Genomic DNA, 18,476 nt, shown 5'->3' with positions numbered 1-18,476 from the left:
GATAGAGTCGTTAGCACGTTGATGAGTTTTCTGTGATAGTCGTTAGCATGTTGATGAGTTTTCTGTGATAGTCGTTAGCACGTTGATGAGTTTTCTGTGATAGTCGTTAGCACGTTGATTAGTTTTCTGTGATAGTCGTTAGCACGTTGATGAGTTTTCTGTGATAGTCGTTAGCACGTTGATGAGTTTTCTGTGATAGAGACGTTAGCACGTTGATGAGTTTTCTGTGATAGAGACGTTAGCACGTTGATGAGTTTTCTGTGATAGAGACGTTAGCACGTTGATGAGTTTTCTGTGATAGTCGTTAGCACGTTGATGAGTTTTCTGTAATAGAGACGTTAGCACGTTGATGAGTTTTCTGTGATAGTCGTTAGCACGTTGATGAGTTTTCTGTGATAGAGACGTTAGCACGTTGATGAGTTTTCTGTGATAGTCGTTAGCACGTTGATGAGTTTTCTGTGATAGTCGTTAGCATGTTGATGAGTTTTCTGTGATAGAGACGTTAGCACGTTGATGAGTTTTCTGTGATAGTCGTTAGCACGTTGATGAGTTTTCTGTGATAGTCGTTAGCACGTTGATGAGTTTTCTGTGATAGTCGTTAGCACGTTGATGAGTTTTCTGTGATAGTCGTTAGCATGTTGATGAGTTTTCTGTGATAGAGTCGAGCACGTTGATGAGTTTTCTGTGATAGTCGTTAGCACGTTGATGATAGTCGTTTCTGTGATAGTCGTTAGCACGTTGATTTTTCTGATAGAGTTTTCTGTGATAGAGTCGTTAGCACGTTGATGAGTTTTCTGTGATAGTCGTTAGCACGTTGATGAGTTTTCTGTAATAGAGACGTTAGCACGTTGATGAGTTTTCTGTTAGTCGTTAGCACGTTGATGAGTTTTCTGTGATAGTCGTTAGCACGTTGATGAGTTTTCTGTGATAGTCGTTAGCACGTTGATGAGTTTTCTGTGATAGAGACGTTAGCACGTTGATGAGTTTTCTGTGATAGAGACGTTAGCACGTTGATGAGTTTTCTGTGATAGAGACGTTAGCACGTTGATGAGTTTTCTGTGATAGTCGTTAGCACGTTGATGAGTTTTCTGTAATAGAGACGTTAGCACGTTGATGAGTTTTCTGTGATAGTCGTTAGCACGTTGATGGTTAGCACGTTGATGAGTTTTCTGTGATAGTCGTTAGCACGTTGATGAGTTTTCTGTGATAGTCGTTAGCATGTTGATGAGTTTTCTGTGATAGAGACGTTAGCACGTTGATGAGTTTTCTGTGATAGTCGTTAGCACGTTGATGAGTTTTCTGTGATAGTCGTTAGCACGTTGATGAGTTTTCTGTGATAGTCGTTAGCACGTTGATGAGTTTTCTGTGATAGTCGTTAGCACATTGATGAGTTTTCTGTGATAGTCGTTAGCACGTTGATGAGTTTTCTGTGATAGTCGTTAGCACGTTGATGAGTTTTCTGTGATAGTCATTAGCACGTTGATGAGTTTTCTGTGATAGTCATTAGCACGTTGATGAGTTTTCTGTGATAGTCATTAGCACGTTGATGAGTTTTCTGTGATAGTCGTTAGCACGTTGATGAGTTTTCTGTGATAGTCGTTAGCACGTTGATGAGTTTTCTGTGATAGTCGTTAGCACGTTGATGAGTTTTCTGTGATAGTCGTTAGCACGTTGATGAGTTTTCTGTGATAGTCGTTAGCACGTTGATGAGTTTTCTGTGATAGTCGTTAGCACGTTGATGAGTTTTCTGTGATAGTCGTTAGCACGTTGATGAGTTTTCTGTGATAGTCGTTAGCACGTTGATGAGTTTTCTGTGATAGTCGTTAGCACGTTGATGAGTTTTCTGTGATAGAGACGTTAGCACGTTGATGAGTTTTCTGTGATAGAGACGTTAGCACGTTGATGAGTTTTCTGTGATAGTCGTTAGCACGTTGATGAGTTTTCTGTAATAGAGACGTTAGCACGTTGATGAGTTTTCTGTGATAGTCGTTAGCACGTTGATGAGTTTTCTGTGATAGAGACGTTAGCACGTTGATGAGTTTTCTGTGATAGTCGTTAGCACGTTGATGAGTTTTCTGTGATAGTCGTTAGCATGTTGATGAGTTTTCTGTGATAGAGACGTTAGCACGTTGATGAGTTTTCTGTGATAGTCGTTAGCACGTTGATGAGTTTTCTGTGATAGTCGTTAGCACGTTGATGAGTTTTCTGTGATAGTCGTTAGCACGTTGATGAGTTTTCTGTGATAGTCGTTAGCACGTTGATGAGTTTTCTGTGATAGTCGTTAGCACGTTGATGAGTTTTCTGTGATAGTCGTTAGCACGTTGATGAGTTTTCTGTGATAGTCACGTTAGCACGTTGATGAGTTTTCTGTGATAGTCGTTAGCACGTTGATGAGTTTTCTGTGATAGTCGTTAGCACGTTGATGAGTTTTCTGTGATAGTCGTTAGCACGTTGATGAGTTTTCTGTGATAGTCGTTAGCACGTTGATGAGTTTTCTGTGATAGTCGTTAGCACGTTGATGAGTTTTCTGTGATAGTCGTTAGCACGTTGATGAGTTTTCTGTGATAGTCGTTAGCACGTTGATGAGTTTTCTGTGATAGTCGTTAGCACGTTGATGAGTTTTCTGTGATAGTCGTTAGCACGTTGATGAGTTTTCTGTGATAGTCGTTAGCACGTTGATGAGTTTTCTGTGATAGAGACGTTAGCACGTTGATGAGTTTTCTGTGATAGTCGTTAGCACGTTGATGAGTTTTCTGTGATAGTCGTTAGCACGTTGATGAGTTTTCTGTGATAGTCGTTAGCACGTTGATGAGTTTTCTGTGATAGTCGTTAGCACGTTGATGAGTTTTCTGTGATAGTCGTTAGCACGTTGATGAGTTTTCTGTGATAGTCGTTAGCACGTTGATGAGTTTTCTGTGATAGTCGTTAGCACGTTGATGAGTTTTCTGTGATAGTCGTTAGCACGTTGATGAGTTTTCTGTGATAGTCGTTAGCACGTTGATGAGTTTTCTGTGATAGTCGTTAGCACGTTGATGAGTTTTCTGTGATAGTCGTTAGCACGTTGATGAGTTTTCTGTGATAGTCGTTAGCACGTTGATGAGTTTTCTGTGATAGTCGTTAGCACGTTGATGAGTTTTCTGTGATAGTCGTTAGCACGTTGATGAGTTTTCTGTGATAGTCGTTAGCACGTTGATGAGTTTTCTGTGATAGTCGTTAGCACGTTGATGAGTTTTCTGTGATAGTCGTTAGCACGTTGATGAGTTTTCTGTGATAGTCGTTAGCACGTTGATGAGTTTTCTGTGATAGTCGTTAGCACGTTGATGAGTTTTCTGTGATAGTCGTTAGCACGTTGATGAGTTTTCTGTGATAGTCGTTAGCACGTTGATGAGTTTTCTGTGATAGTCGTTAGCACGTTGATGAGTTTTCTGTGATAGTCGTTAGCACGTTGATGAGTTTTCTGTGATAGTCGTTAGCACGTTGATGAGTTTTCTGTGATAGTCGTTAGCACGTTGATGAGTTTTCTGTGATAGTCTGTTAGCACGTTGATGTGATTTTTTTCTGTGATAGTCGTTAGCACGTTGATGAGTTTTCTGTGATAGTCGTTAGCACGTTGATGAGTTTTCTGTGATAGTCGTTAGCACGTTGATGAGTTTTCTGTGATAGTCGTTAGCACGTTGATGAGTTTTCTGTGATAGTTGATGAGTTTTCTGTGATAGCAGCGTTGATGAGTTTTCTGTGATAGTCGTTAGCACGTTGATGAGTTTTCTGTGATAGTCGTTAGCACGTTGATGAGTTTTCTGTGATAGTCGTTAGCACGTTGATGAGTTTTCTGTGATAGTCGTTAGCACGTTGATGAGTTTTCTGTGATAGTCGTTAGCACGTTGATGAGTTTTCTGTGATAGTCGTTAGCACGTTGATGAGTTTTCTGTGATAGTCGTTAGCACGTTGATGAGTTTTCTGTGATAGTCGTTAGCACGTTGATGAGTTTTCTGTGATAGTCGTTAGCACGTTGATGAGTTTTCTGTGATAGTCGTTAGCACGTTGATGAGTTTTCTGTGATAGTCGTTAGCACGTTGATGAGTTTTCTGTGATAGTCGTTAGCACGTTGATGAGTTTTCTGTGATAGTCGTTAGCACGTTAGCACGTTGATGTTGAGTTTTCTGTGATAGTCGTTAGCACGTTGATGAGTTTTCTGTGATAGTCGTTAGCACGTTGATTTTTTTCTGTGATAGTTTAGCACGTTGATGAGTTTTCTGTGATAGTCGTTAGCACGTCGTTAGCAGTCGTTAGCACGTTGATGAGTTTTCTGTGATAGTCGTTAGCACGTTGATTGATGAGTTTTCTGTGATAGTCATTAGCACGTTGATGAGTTTTCTGTGATAGAGTCGTTAGCACGTTGATGAGTTTTCTGTGATAGTCGTTAGCACGTTGATGAGTTTTCTGTGATAGTCATTAGCACGTTGATGAGTTTTCTGTGATAGTCGTTAGCACGTTGATGAGTTTTCTGTGATAGTCGTTAGCACGTTGATGAGTTTTCTGTGATAGTCGTTAGCACGTTGATGAGTTTTCTGTGATAGTCGTTAGCACGTTGATGAGTTTTCTGTGATAGTCGTTAGCACGTTGATGAGTTTTCTGTGATAGTCGTTAGCACGTTGATGAGTTTTCTGTGATAGTCGTTAGCACGTTGATGAGTTTTCTGTGATAGTCGTTAGCACGTTGATGAGTTTTCTGTGATAGTCGTTAGCACGTTGATGAGTTTTCTGTGATAGTCGTTAGCACGTTGATGAGTTTTCTGTGATAGTCGTTAGCACGTTGATGAGTTTTCTGTGATAGTCGTTAGCACGTTGATGAGTTTTCTGTGATAGTCGTTAGCACGTTGATGAGTTTTCTGTGATAGTCGTTAGCACGTTGATGAGTTTTCTGTGATAGTCGTTAGCACGTTGATGAGTTTTCTGTGATAGAGTCGTTAGCACGTTGATGAGTTTTCTGTGATAGTCGTTAGCACGTTGATGAGTTTTCTGTGATAGTCGTTAGCACGTTGATGAGTTTTCTGTGATAGTCGTTAGCACGTTGATGAGTTTTCTGTGATAGTCGTTAGCACGTTGATGAGTTTTCTGTGATAGTCGTTAGCACGTTGATGAGTTTTCTGTGATAGTCGTTAGCACGTTGATGAGTTTTCTGTGATAGAGAGTTTTCTGTGACGTTAGCACGTTGATGAGTTTTCTGTGATAGTCGTTAGCACGTTGATGAGTTTTCTGTGATAGTCGTTAGCACGTTGATGAGTTTTCTGTGATAGTCGTTAGCACGTTGATGAGTTTTCTGTGATAGTCGTTAGCACGTTGATGAGTTTTCTGTGATAGTCGTTAGCACGTTGATGAGTTTTCTGTGATAGTCGTTAGCACGTTGATGAGTTTTCTGTGATAGTCGTTAGCACGTTGATGAGTTTTCTGTGATAGTCGTTAGCACGTTGATGAGTTTTCTGTGATAGTCGTTAGCACGTTGATGAGTTTTCTGTGATAGTCGTTAGCACGTTGATGAGTTTTCTGTGATAGTCGTTAGCACGTTGATGAGTTTTCTGTGATAGTCGTTAGCACGTTGATGAGTTTTCTGTGATAGTCGTTAGCACGTTGATGAGTTTTCTGTGATAGTCGTTAGCACGTTGATGAGTTTTCTGTGATAGTCGTTAGCACGTTGATGAGTTTTCTGTGATAGTCGTTAGCACGTTGATGAGTTTTCTGTGATAGTCGTTAGCACGTTGATGAGTTTTCTGTGATAGTCGTTAGCACGTTGATGAGTTTTCTGTGATAGTCGTTAGCACGTTGATGAGTTTTCTGTGATAGTCGTTAGCACGTTGATGAGTTTTCTGTGATAGTCGTTAGCACGTTGATGAGTTTTCTGTGATAGTCGTTAGCACGTTGATGAGTTTTCTGTGATAGTCGTTAGCACGTTGATGAGTTTTCTGTGATAGTCGTTAGCACGTTGATGAGTTTTCTGTGATAGTCGTTAGCACGTTGATGAGTTTTCTGTGATAGTCGTTAGCACGTTGATGAGTTTTCTGTGATAGTCGTTAGCACGTTGATGAGTTTTCTGTGATAGTCGTTAGCACGTTGATGAGTTTTCTGTGATAGCAGCACGTTGATGAGTTTTCTGTGATAGTCGTTAGCACGTTGATGAGTTTTCTGTGATAGTCGTTAGCACGTTGATGAGTTTTCTGTGATAGTCGTTAGCACGTTGATGAGTTTTCTGTGATAGTCGTTAGCACGTTGATGAGTTTTCTGTGATAGTCGTTAGCACGTTGATGAGTTTTCTGTGATAGTCGTTAGCACGTTGATGAGTTTTCTGTGATAGTCGTTAGCACGTTGATGAGTTTTCTGTGATAGTCGTTAGCACGTTGATGAGTTTTCTGTGATAGTCGTTAGCACGTTGATGAGTTTTCTGTGATAGTCGTTAGCACGTTGATGAGTTTTCTGTGATAGTCGTTAGCACGTTGATGAGTTTTCTGTGATAGTCGTTAGCACGTTGATGAGTTTTCTGTGATAGTCGTTAGCACGTTGATGAGTTTTCTGTGATAGTCGTTAGCACGTTGATGAGTTTTCTGTGATAGTCGTTAGCACGTTGATGAGTTTTCTGTGATAGTCGTTAGCACGTTGATGAGTTTTCTGTGATAGTCGTTAGCACGTTGATGAGTTTTCTGTGATAGTTAGCACGTTGAGAGTTTTCTGTGATAGTCGTTAGCACGTTGATGAGTTTTCTGTGATAGTCGTTAGCACGTTGATGAGTTTTCTGTGATAGTCGTTAGCACGTTGATGAGTTTTCTGTGATAGTCGTTAGCACGTTGATGAGTTTTCTGTGATAGTCGTTAGCACGTTGATGAGTTTTCTGTGATAGTCGTTAGCACGTTGATGAGTTTTCTGTGATAGTCGTTAGCACGTTGATGAGTTTTCTGTGATAGTCGTTAGCACGTTGATGAGTTTTCTGTGATAGTCGTTAGCACGTTGATGAGTTTTCTGTGATAGTCGTTAGCACGTTGATGAGTTTTCTGTGATAGTCGTTAGCACGTTGATGAGTTTTCTGTGATAGTCGTTAGCACGTTGATGAGTTTTCTGTGATAGTCGTTAGCACGTTGATGAGTTTTCTGTGATAGTCGTTAGCACGTTGATGAGTTTTCTGTGATAGTCGTTAGCACGTTGATGAGTTTTCTGTGATAGTCGTTAGCACGTTGATGAGTTTTCTGTGATAGTCGTTAGCACGTTGATGAGTTTTCTGTGATAGTCGTTAGCACGTTGATGAGTTTTCTGTGATAGTCGTTAGCACGTTGATGAGTTTTCTGTGATAGTCGTTAGCACGTTGATGAGTTTTCTGTGATAGTCGTTAGCACGTTGATGAGTTTTCTGTGATAGTCGTTAGCACGTTAGAGCACGTGAGTTTTCTGTGATAGTCGTTAGCACGTTGATGAGTTTTCTGTGATAGTTGATGAGTTTTCGTTAGCAGCACGTTGATGAGTTTTCTGATAGTCGTTAGTTTTCTGTGATAGTCGTTAGCACGTTGATGAGTTTTCTGTGATAGTCGTTAGCACGTTGATGAGTTTTCTGTGATAGTCGTTAGCACGTTGATGAGTTTTCTGTGATAGTCGTTAGCACGTTGATGAGTTTTCTGTGATAGTCGTTAGCACGTTGATGAGTTTTCTGTGATAGTCGTTAGCACGTTGATGAGTTTTCTGTGATAGTCGTTAGCACGTTGATGAGTTTTCTGTGATAGTCGTTAGCACGTTGATGAGTTTTCTGTGATAGTCGTTAGCACGTTGATGAGTTTTCTGTGATAGTCGTTAGCACGTTGATGATGAGTTTTCTGTGATAGTCGTTAGCACGTTGATGAGTTTTCTGTGATAGAGTCGTTAGCACGTTGATGAGTTTTCTGTGATAGTCGTTAGCACGTTGATGAGTTTTCTGTGATAGTCGTTAGCACGTTGATGAGTTTTCTGTGATAGTCGTTAGCACGTTGATGAGTTTTCTGTGATAGTCGTTAGCACGTTGATGAGTTTTCTGTGATAGTCGTTAGCACGTTGATGAGTTTTCTGTGATAGAGTCGTTAGCACGTTGATTAGTTTTCTGTGATAGAGACGTTAGCACGTTGATGAGTTTTCTGTGATAGTCGTTAGCACGTTGATGAGTTTTCTGTGATAGTCGTTAGCACGTTGATGAGTTTTCTGTGATAGTCGTTAGCACGTTGATGAGTTTTCTGTGATAGTCGTTAGCACGTTGATGAGTTTTCTGTGATAGTCGTTAGCACGTTGATGAGTTTTCTGTGATAGTCGTTAGCACGTTGATGAGTTTTCTGTGATAGTCGTTAGCACGTTGATGAGTTTTCTGTGATAGTCGTTAGCACGTTGATGAGTTTTCTGTGATAGTCGTTAGCACGTTGATGAGTTTTCTGTGATAGTCGTTAGCACGTTGATGAGTTTTCTGTGATAGTCGTTAGCATGTTGATGAGTTTTCTGTGATAGTCGTTAGCACGTTGATGAGTTTTCTGTGATAGTCGTTAGCACGTTGATGAGTTTTCTGTGATAGTCGTTAGCACGTTGATGAGTTTTCTGTGATAGAGTCGTTAGCATGTTGATGAGTTTTCTGTGATAGTCGTTAGCACGTTGATGAGTTTTCTGTGATAGTCGTTAGCACGTTGATGAGTTTTCTGTGATAGTCGTTAGCACGTTGATGAGTTTTCTGTGATAGTCGTTAGCACGTTGATGAGTTTTCTGTGATAGTCGTTAGCACGTTGATGAGTTTTCTGTGATAGTCGTTAGCACGTTGATGAGTTTTCTGTGATAGTCGTTAGCACGTTGATGAGTTTTCTGTGATAGTCATTAGCACGTTGATGAGTTTTCTGTGATAGTCGTTAGCACGTTGATGAGTTTTCTGTGATAGTCGTTAGCACGTTGATGAGTTTTCTGTGATAGTCGTTAGCACATTGATGAGTTTTCTGTGATAGTCATTAGCACGTTGATGAGTTTTCTGTGATAGAGTCGTTAGCACGTTGATGAGTTTTCTGTGATAGTCGTTAGCACGTTGATGAGTTTTCTGTGATAGTCATTAGCACGTTGATGAGTTTTCTGTGATAGTCATTAGCACGTTGATGAGTTTTCTGTGATAGTCGTTAGCACGTTGATGAGTTTTCTGTGATAGTCATTAGCACGTTGATGAGTTTTCTGTGATAGAGTCGTTAGCACGTTGATTAGTTTTCTGTGATAGAGACGTTAGCACGTTGATGAGTTTTCTGTGATAGTCGTTAGCACGTTGATGAGTTTTCTGTGATAGTCGTTAGCACGTTGATGAGTTTTCTGTGATAGTCGTTAGCACGTTGATGAGTTTTCTGTGATAGTCGTTAGCACGTTGATGAGTTTTCTGTGATAGTCGTTAGCACGTTGATGAGTTTTCTGTGATAGTCGTTAGCACGTTGATGAGTTTTCTGTGATAGTCGTTAGCACGTTGATGAGTTTTCTGTGATAGTCGTTAGCACGTTGATGAGTTTTCTGTGATAGTCGTTAGCACGTTGATGAGTTTTCTGTGATAGTCGTTAGCACGTTGATGAGTTTTCTGTGATAGTCGTTAGCACGTTGATGAGTTTTCTGTGATAGTCGTTAGCACGTTGATGAGTTTTCTTGGTCTATTCAATGTAGCTTTTTTTTAGGCAGGTAAAAATCACTAGATACTATGGCTGGTAAAAAGTGTCTGCTGAATTTAAATCACTAGATACTATGGCTGGTAAAAAGTGTCTGCTGAATTTAAATCACTAGATACTATGGCTGGTAAAAAGTGTCTGCTGAATTTAAATCACTAGATACTATGGCTGGTAAAAAGTGTCTGCTGAATTTAAATCACTAGATACTATGGCTGGTAAAAAGTGTCTGCTGAATTTAAATCACTAGATACTATGGCTGGTAAAAAGTGTCTGCTGAATTTAAATCACTAGATACTATGGCTGGTAAAAAGTGTCTGCTGAATTTAAATCACTAGATACTATGGCTGGTAAAAAGTGTCTGCTGAATTTAAATCACTAGATACTATGGCTGGTAAAAAGTGTCTGCTGAATTTAAATCACTAGATACTATGGCTGGTAAAAAGTGTCTGCTGAATTTAAATCACTAGATACTATGGCTGGTAAAAAGTGTCTGCTGAATTTAAATCACTAGATACTATGGCTGGTAAAAAGTGTCTGCTGAATTTAAATCACTAGATACTATGGCTGGTAAAAAGTGTCTGCTGAATTTAAATCACTAGATACTATGGCTGGTAAAAAGTGTCTGCTGAATTTAAATCACTAGATACTATGGCTGGTAAAAAGTGTCTGCTGAATTTAAATCACTAGATACTATAGCTGGTAAAAAGTGTCTGCTGAATTTAAATCACTAGATACTATGGCTGGTAAAAAGTGTCTGCTGAATTTAAATCACTAGATACTATGGCTGGTAAAAAGTGTCTGCTGAATTTAAATCACTAGATACTATAGCTGGTAAAAAGTGTCTGCTGAATTTAAATCACTAGATACTATGGCTGGTAAAAAGTGTCTGCTGAATTTAAATCACTAGATACTATAGCTGGTAAAAAGTGTCTGCTGAATTTAAATCACTAGATACTATAGCTGGTAAAAAGTGTCTGCTGAATTTAAATCACTAGATACTATGGCTGGTAAAAAGTGTCTGCTGAATTTAAATCACTAGATACTATAGCTGGTAAAAAGTGTCTGCTGAATTTAAATCACTAGATACTATAGCTGGTAAAAAGTGTCTGCTGAATTTAAATCACTAGATACTATGGCTGGTAAAAAGTGTCTGCTGAATTTAAATCACTAGATACTATAGCTGGTAAAAAGTGTCTGCTGAATTTAAATCACTAGATACTATGGCTGGTAAAAAGTGTCTGCTGAATTTAAATCACTAGATACTATAGCTGGTAAAAAGTGTCTGCTGAATTTAAATCACTAGATACTATGGCTGGTAAAAAGTGTCTGCTGAATTTAAATCACTAGATACTATAGCTGGTAAAAAGTGTCTGCTGAATTTAAATCACTAGATACTATGGCTGGTAAAAAGTGTCTGCTGAATTTAAATCACTAGATACTATGGCTGGTAAAAAGTGTCTGCTGAATTTAAATCACTAGATACTATAGCTGGTAAAAAGTGTCTGCTGAATTTAAATCACTAGATACTATGGCTGGTAAAAAGTGTCTGCTGAATTTAAATCACTAGGTGTTTGAGTGAAAGACAATTCCATTAATGGCATCTGCGACTGTAGGCCTAAGTAGAAAATAAAACATTTGTGCAAGTGACCATAATCCTCGGGCAGGTAAAAACAGCTTGTGCCTTTTTGAGAGTTTCATCTCATAATCTGATCATAAATAACATCATCGTTGTTCTCTTCTCTCTCTTCGTCTTCATCTCTCAGAGGGAGTTGGTTCAGTGTCTGGAAGCAGGGCTGATATACCGCTGTGCCAAGCAGTGTGTGGTTGCCCTGACAATGTGCACCGTGGAGATGCCTGACATCATGATTAAACTCCTCCCCGCCCTCATCGTCAAGCTGACTCACATCTCGGCAACCGTCGCCATGGCGTCGCCCATGCTGGAATTCCTGTCCAGTGAGAACACACCTTAGTTTACACGCCCTGATTGATGGAAGCCAATCAGAGAACAGGATCTGTTTATACAGGAAGTTAGATCAGCCAATGAATGTGTGAAGGATTCTTTGTATTTCACTTCCTAGTTCATGTTAGATAATGTTTACATATGGGAAACACACCTAATACTCCTCACACAGTCATGTTATATACTTTAGTGTCTTTACAGGGAAGATGACTTGTTCAGTTGTAGAATTAGTGACCCCATTACCTGTTGATGATGGTGCCACATGGCAAGGTTAGATTATGTCATGCTAACTGTGTGTGTGTGTGTGTGTTGTAGCTCTGGTGCGGCTGCCACATCTCTATGCTTACTTTGTAGCAGAGCAGTATGTCAGTGTGTTCGCCATCTCCCTGCCCTACACCAACCCCTCCAAGTGAGTACCCGATACACACACGTGTAACAAATGCGTACGCACGCTCACACACACGCTCTCTCACTCTGTTTCTCTCTCTACCTCGCTCTCTCTACCTCGCTCTCTCTCTCTCCCTCTCTCTCTCCCTCTCTCTCTCCCTCCTCTCTCGCTCTCTCTCGCTCTCTCTCGCTCTCTCTCTCTCCCTCCTCTCTCTCTCTCTCTCCCTCCTCTCTACCTCTATCATTTTCTAACTCCTTCTCTCTGTTTCTCTCTCCATCCCCTCTCTCTCTCTTCCCCTCTCTCTCTCCAGGTTTAACCAGTACATTGTCTCTTTCCAGGTTTAACCAGTACATTGTGTCTCTCCAGGTTTAACCAGTACATTGTCTCTCTCCAGGTTTAACCAGTACATTGTGTCTCTCCGGGTTTAACCAGTACATTGTGTCTCTCCAGGTTTAACCAGTACATTGTGTCTCTCCAGATTTAACCAGTACATTGTGTCTCTCCAGATTTAACCAGTACATTGTCTCTCTCCAGGTTTAACCAGTACATTGTGTCGTTGGCTCACCATGTCATCTCCATGTGGTTTATCCGCTGCCGACTCACCTTCAGAAAGGACTTTGTGCAGTACATCACCAAGGTAGGTGGTCTCTGTGTTTACACATAATCTACCTGTTTCCTGAGACATTTTCCTTGTAACCACTCCCTCCTCTCCCTCTCTCTCTCCTCTCACTCTCCTCTCTCCCCCCTCTCTCCTCTTTCTCTCCCCCCTCTCTCCCCCCTCTCTCCCCCCTCTCTCCCCTCTCTCTCCCCTCTCTCTCCCCTCTCTCTCCCCTCTCTCTCCCCTCTCTCTCCTCTCTCTCTCCTCTCTCTCTCCCTCTCTCTCTCTCTCTCCCCCTCTCTCCCCTCTCTCTCTCTCCCCCCTCTCTCTCTCTCCCCCCCCCCTCTCTCCTCTCTCCTCTCTCTCTCTCTCCCCTCCTCTCTCTCTCCCCTCCTCTCTCTCTCTCTCCTCTCTCCCCCCTCTCTCTGCCCTCTTCTCTCCCCCTCTCTCTCCTCTCCTCTCTCTCTGCCCTCTCCTCTCTCTCTCTCCAGGGTCTGCGCTCTAATGCTCTGATGCCGTTCGATGACACCCAGGACACTCAGAGCAGCTTCCGTGCTCGCAGCACCAGCCTCAATGAGAGGCCCAAGAGGTACACACACACACACACACACGGCCGGGTCACATGACTGCTCATTGAAGATCTTGTGACCGCATGGCCGTACAGGAGGTTGGTGTTGTCAAGGTAACACAGGACTCAGCATGACTGTCGTTGTGGTGTGATGGTTGTTTTGGTTTCCCACAGGTTGCTATGGTGATCATTTCTGTTTTGGTGGTTTGTTTTTGTTGGTAAATATGTTCTGTTGGTTGTTGTTGTCAACTCACGCACATTATTACCACAAGATACACAAAGAGGTGGAGAGAGAGGAGATGGGTCTTTTCTCTTTCTCACTCTGTCTCTCTGTCGTGTCATTGACGAAGTGTCATTGTACACTGTCTCTCTGTCTCTCTGTCTCTCTGACTCTCTGTCTCTCTGTCTCTCTGTCTCTCTGTGTCTCTGTGTCTCTGTCTCTCTGTGTCTCTCTCTGTCTCTCTGTGTCTCTCTCTGTCTCTCTGTCTCTCTGTCTCTCTGTCTCTCTGTCTCTCTGTCTCTCTGTCTCTCTGTCTCTCTGTGTCTCTGTCTCTCTGTCTGTCTCTCTCTGTCTCTCTCTGTCTCTCTCTGTCTCTCTGTCTCTCTGTCTCTCTGTCTCTCTGTGTCTCTCTGTGTCTCTCTGTGTCTCTCTGTGTCTCTCTGTGTCTCTCTCTGTCTCTCTCTGTCTCTCTCTGTCTCTCTGTCTCTCTGTCTCTCTGTCTCTCTGTCTCTCTGTCTCTCTGTCTCTCTGTCTCTCTGTCTCTCTGTCTCTCTCTGTCTCTCTCTGTCTCTCTCTGTCTCTCTCTGTCTCTCTCTTTGTCTCTCTCTCTCTCTCTGTCTCTCGATCTCGATCAAAGGGTTTTAAAGAGATGCTCAGAGAAATAATCCCCAAATAAAATCACATTATAAAATCTTATAATAAAAGCTAATAATTAAATCACTCACAAAAGTGACTTCCTGAACCCCGTCCCACCTAAATCCTACCCTCTACCCATAACCAGGCCACCCTAATGGTTCCTTTGGAGTGTCAATCAAAATCTACCCAGCTTGGAATTCTGTCATAATCAAGTCCTGACCTGACTGACATCGTCTAGAATCGCTCTTTTTTAATTCTGTGAGCAAGTTGACTTATCCACCAAAGTTGACCATGGACTTGGGGCCCACCCCCCTCCACTCCCAATCGCTTCCCTTGCTTTTTCTGTGGTGACTTTGGGGAGAAGAGTAGATTCTCTCCTTCTTTCTCCTCCTGATTTCCCTCTCTTCTGTTGGCGCTCAAAATGTCACTTCCTGATTTCTTTGTGCCCTCCATGGCAACGCCCATGCTCCCATAGTAACGCACCATAGTAACAAGCACACTCCCATGTTAACTCTCAATAGTAACACATAACAACATCATTCTATTAATAGCCTGTACTGACCCCCTCCCTCCGTCCCAGACCCCTAACCCTGTACTGAACCCAATCCCACTGTCCCAGACCCCTAACCCTGTACTGACCCCCTCCGTCCCAGACCCCCTGACCCTGTCCTGACCACCTCCCTCCGTCCCAGACCCCTAACCCTGTACTGAACCCAATCCCACTGTCCCAGACCCCTAACCCTGTACTGAACCCAATCCCACTGTCCCAGACCCCTAACCCTGTACTGACCCCCTCCCTCCGTCCCAGACCCCTAACCCTGTACTGAACCCAATCCCACTGTCCCAGACCCCTAACCCTGTACTGAACCCAATCCCACTGTCCCAGACCCCCTAACCCTGTACTGAACCCAATCCCACTGTCCCAGACCCCCTAACCCTGTACTGACCCCCTCCGTCCCAGACCCCCTGACCCTGTCCTGACCCCCTCCCTCCGTCCCAGACCCCTAACCCTGTACTGAACCCAATCCCACTGTCCCAGACCCCCTAACCCTGTACTGAACCCAATCCCACTGTCCCAGACCCCCTAACCCTGTACTGACCCCCTCCGTCCCAGACCCCCTGACCCTGTCCTGACCCCCTCCCTACTGTACCAGACCCCCTAACCGTTACTGACCCCCAGCAGCTGTCCCAGACCCCCTAACCCTGTACTGACCACTTCCCCAGACCCCCTAACCCGGTCCTGACCCCAGACCCCCTAACCCTGTACTGAACCCAATCCCACTGTCTCAGACCCCCTAACCCGGTCCTGACACCCACCCTGCCAGACCCCCTAACCCTATACTGACCCCCTAACCCTGTACTGACCCCCTCTGACCCAGACCCCCTAACCCTGTACTGACCCCTCCCACCGTCCCAGACCCCCTCCCACCGTCCCAGACCCCCTCCCACCGTCACAGACCCCCTAACCCTGTACTGACCACTTTCCCAGACCCCCTAACCCTGTCCTGACCCCCTCCCACCGTCCCAGACCCCCTCCCACCGTCCCAGACCCCCTAACCCTGTACTGACCCCCTCCGTACCAGACCCCCTAACCCTGTCCTGACCCCCTCCCACCGTCCCAGACCCCCTGACCCTGTCCTGCTCCTATGTATACTTACTCTATCTACTGTACCTCTGTAGGAGTTGGAGAGATGCATGTCAGGTGTAAAAACACATATCAGACAGCTGTATGATATTAACCTGGTCGTTGTACCAGGGGCTCTTTTCAGCTTTTATATAGTAATGGACGTTTTTAACAAAACAGAGCAGTGAGGCCATCATTAGAGTATTCTCACATTAAACGTGGTTTCTCCCGTAACTTGTCCTCTCTAGTGGTTACAGAATCCAACTATGTCTTAGACTTAGATGGACAGTCTGTCGTAGGATATGAGACCTCCGTTTGTAGTTAGACAGTAGATCATGTGTTCGTGATCTATTGGTTCTTGTGTTTTTAGATCAGCCGTGCTCTCCTCCGACACCTGCTTCATCCAACACATTCCTCTCAGTAGGTCCTGACATTTTGTTGTTGATTTTTGTTTTTAACCTTTAACCTCTTCCTTCCCCCTTGTTGTGCTCATTGGTTTATATTAACCCTCCTCAGGCCGTGCCGATCTCTTCAGTTGGTTGTTTCAGTTGTGTTGATTTGAACCCCTCCTGCTCGGAGTCCATCCTCCTATAACAGATCACTGTGTCCCAAATGGCAGCCTATTCCCTTCACAGGGCACTACTTTTGACCCATAGGGTGGTGCACTGTAGAGGGAATAGGGTGCCATTTTGGGATGCTTCCTGAGTCATGGCAACGTCGGCTTCTCCTCTTACTGCTCAATGTGATGACGTCTCATTTTCTTTCAGGAGTAGTTTGTGTTTGTTGTGGAAAAAGCTGATGCTGTTTATCTCCCTGTTGCTTTATAGTTGTTCCTTCCTTTCTGATATTTCTGTTCCTATTTGTGCGGTTCATAGTGTTTTACTGCTGTTAATTTTCTCAACTTGTTTTTGTTTGTTTGTTTTTGTTTACTCTTCGGTTGATTTGACCCCCCCATCCCCTCCTCTGACTGGGTGCTGCGTTGTGGGTGGGCCCTGACACCCTGGATCCCTCCATTGCTATTGGCACACTCTCTTTTGCTCATCCCCCTGACCTTCGCCCTCTGACCCTTTGACCTTCGTGCCCCACCCCCTTGCCCGTGTCTCCGTTGGTCACCTGGTGGTCGTTCGGGGCCGTTTCTGACGTGACGGGCGACATATCCTGATTTCCGTTTCCTGTTGGCCGTTACCTCTCTCCCCCCGCCCTTACCTCCCTCGCCCACCCCTACTCTGTCCCTCTTTCCAACACACAATCCCACCCCCTATCTCACACACACCAACCTGCCCCCTACCCCCCACACCTTCCACCCTCCACTCCTGCCACGTTGCCATGGTCCCAGTCTACGGGCAGCCAAAATGGCGAAGGCCCACCAGCAGCAGCAGCAGGCGTCAATGGCAGCGGGCGTCGCGGCGAGTACCGGCTCTCCCGTTAAAGAGCTGAGAGATCTGTCGGCCATGGACGCCTTCCGCTCCCGAAGCATCAGCGTCTCCGAGCACGCGGTGCGCAGGTAGAGAGCACTCTGGGTAACCAGGAAATAAAACCCAGAAAATAACATTTCTTGCTTCCGTTGGGGGGGCTTGGTGGTGGGGGGCGGGAGCCGTCGTCATAAGGACCGGTGGGCGGTTGCCAGGGAAACCTGGGTTGGGTGGCGGTGGCATGCTGGAGGAGGATGTGTTGAGTGATTTCGTTGCATGCAGTTTGTGCTTTGGAAAACATCTAGATTTCTGTCGATGTTTTCCTGTTAACCCCGTTTTCGCTTCTTTCATTTCTCTTGATGCTTTGGTTTGTTATGAATAGTTATTTTTTGTTTGTTTTCGGTTGTGGTGTTTGCTGGGTTTTGCTGTGCCGACTGGATTTAATTTACTGACTGACTGAATGGCTGGAGAAAAACATGGCCCTACTCCAAGCAGTGTACTGAGACGATAAGACTGACAGCCACTGCTACCAATGATTGGCTTTTCCTCTTCCCTGTGGGAAGGGACTATTGCGTTCTGGGCCAATGAGAAGCCAGTCTTACACACATGCTTTGCATGCTGCCTGTGTGGTTTTCTGTTGCATTGCGTGTGTTTGACCCACAGATGCTCCGTGTTCCGCTACGCTGATTTACAACCATCTGTCTGTTTGTGGGATGTTGGGATTCCTTGATTATCGGAGTTACAAAATTAAGGTAACTTTCCCACAATTCCCAGGGTTTCAAGAAATCCCGTTTGGAAAATTCCTGGATTTCACGATCATTCCTTCTAGATTCGAGGAATATTCCAATTGGTATGTCTGGGAATTTTGGGGAAAGTTACCAGAATTATGCTACCCCTCATCTATGACCGAGTGACTGACTGAGTTGGGGGTTTTGTGGTGTCTGTCTCCAACTGACTCAATGACTCCTGCCATGGACCAATCACTACACATACTTACCTGTGAGAGTGGCTGACTGTGAGAGTGGCTGACTGTGAGAGTGGCTGACTGTGAGAGTGGCTGACTGTGAGAGTGGCTGACTGTGAGAGTGGCTGACTGTGAGAGTGGCTACCTGTGAGAGTGGCTACCTGTGAGAGAGCGGCTGACTGTGAGAGAGCGGCTGACTGTGAGAGAGCGGCTGACTGTGAGAGAGCGGCTGACTGTGAGAGAGCGGCTGACTGTGAGAGAGCGGCTGACTGTGAGAGAGCGGCTGACTGTGAGAGAGCGGCTGACTGTGAGAGCGGCTGACTGTGAGAGCGGCTGACTGTGAGAGTGGCTGACTGAAAAGTGAATCAGACATTGCAGTTGGTGGTGGTTAGATAATGTTTCATCATTTCTCTCCATCTGTGTATCTCAAA

The 18,476-nt window shown here is 43.9% G+C and overlaps 1 protein-coding gene across 5 annotated transcripts in view; it reads left to right on the top strand.

Moving 5' to 3' along the window:
- LOC139424299 (tuberin-like) overlaps nucleotides 1-18,476 on the top strand; it is a 70,999-nt gene that overhangs the window by 24,028 nt on the left and 28,495 nt on the right. For 4 of the 5 annotated variants that reach the window (XM_071176000.1, XM_071175995.1, XM_071175996.1 and 1 more), the window contains 5 exons: nucleotides 11,439-11,628; nucleotides 11,951-12,044; nucleotides 12,558-12,660; nucleotides 13,113-13,210; nucleotides 17,006-17,173. In XM_071176000.1, coding sequence (XP_071032101.1) covers nucleotides 11,439-11,628; nucleotides 11,951-12,044; nucleotides 12,558-12,660; nucleotides 13,113-13,210; nucleotides 17,006-17,173 — 653 coding nt within the window. The remainder of the gene's footprint in view (nucleotides 1-11,438; nucleotides 11,629-11,950; nucleotides 12,045-12,557; nucleotides 12,661-13,112; nucleotides 13,211-17,005; nucleotides 17,174-18,476) is intronic. The other variant, XM_071175999.1, reaches the window with a different exon arrangement.

Source organism: Oncorhynchus clarkii, chromosome 13, assembly GCF_045791955.1.
Source record: "Oncorhynchus clarkii lewisi isolate Uvic-CL-2024 chromosome 13, UVic_Ocla_1.0, whole genome shotgun sequence".
Classification (NCBI taxonomy): Eukaryota; Metazoa; Chordata; class Actinopteri; order Salmoniformes; family Salmonidae; genus Oncorhynchus; species Oncorhynchus clarkii.
This window is presented reverse-complemented; position numbering and strand designations above follow the sequence as displayed.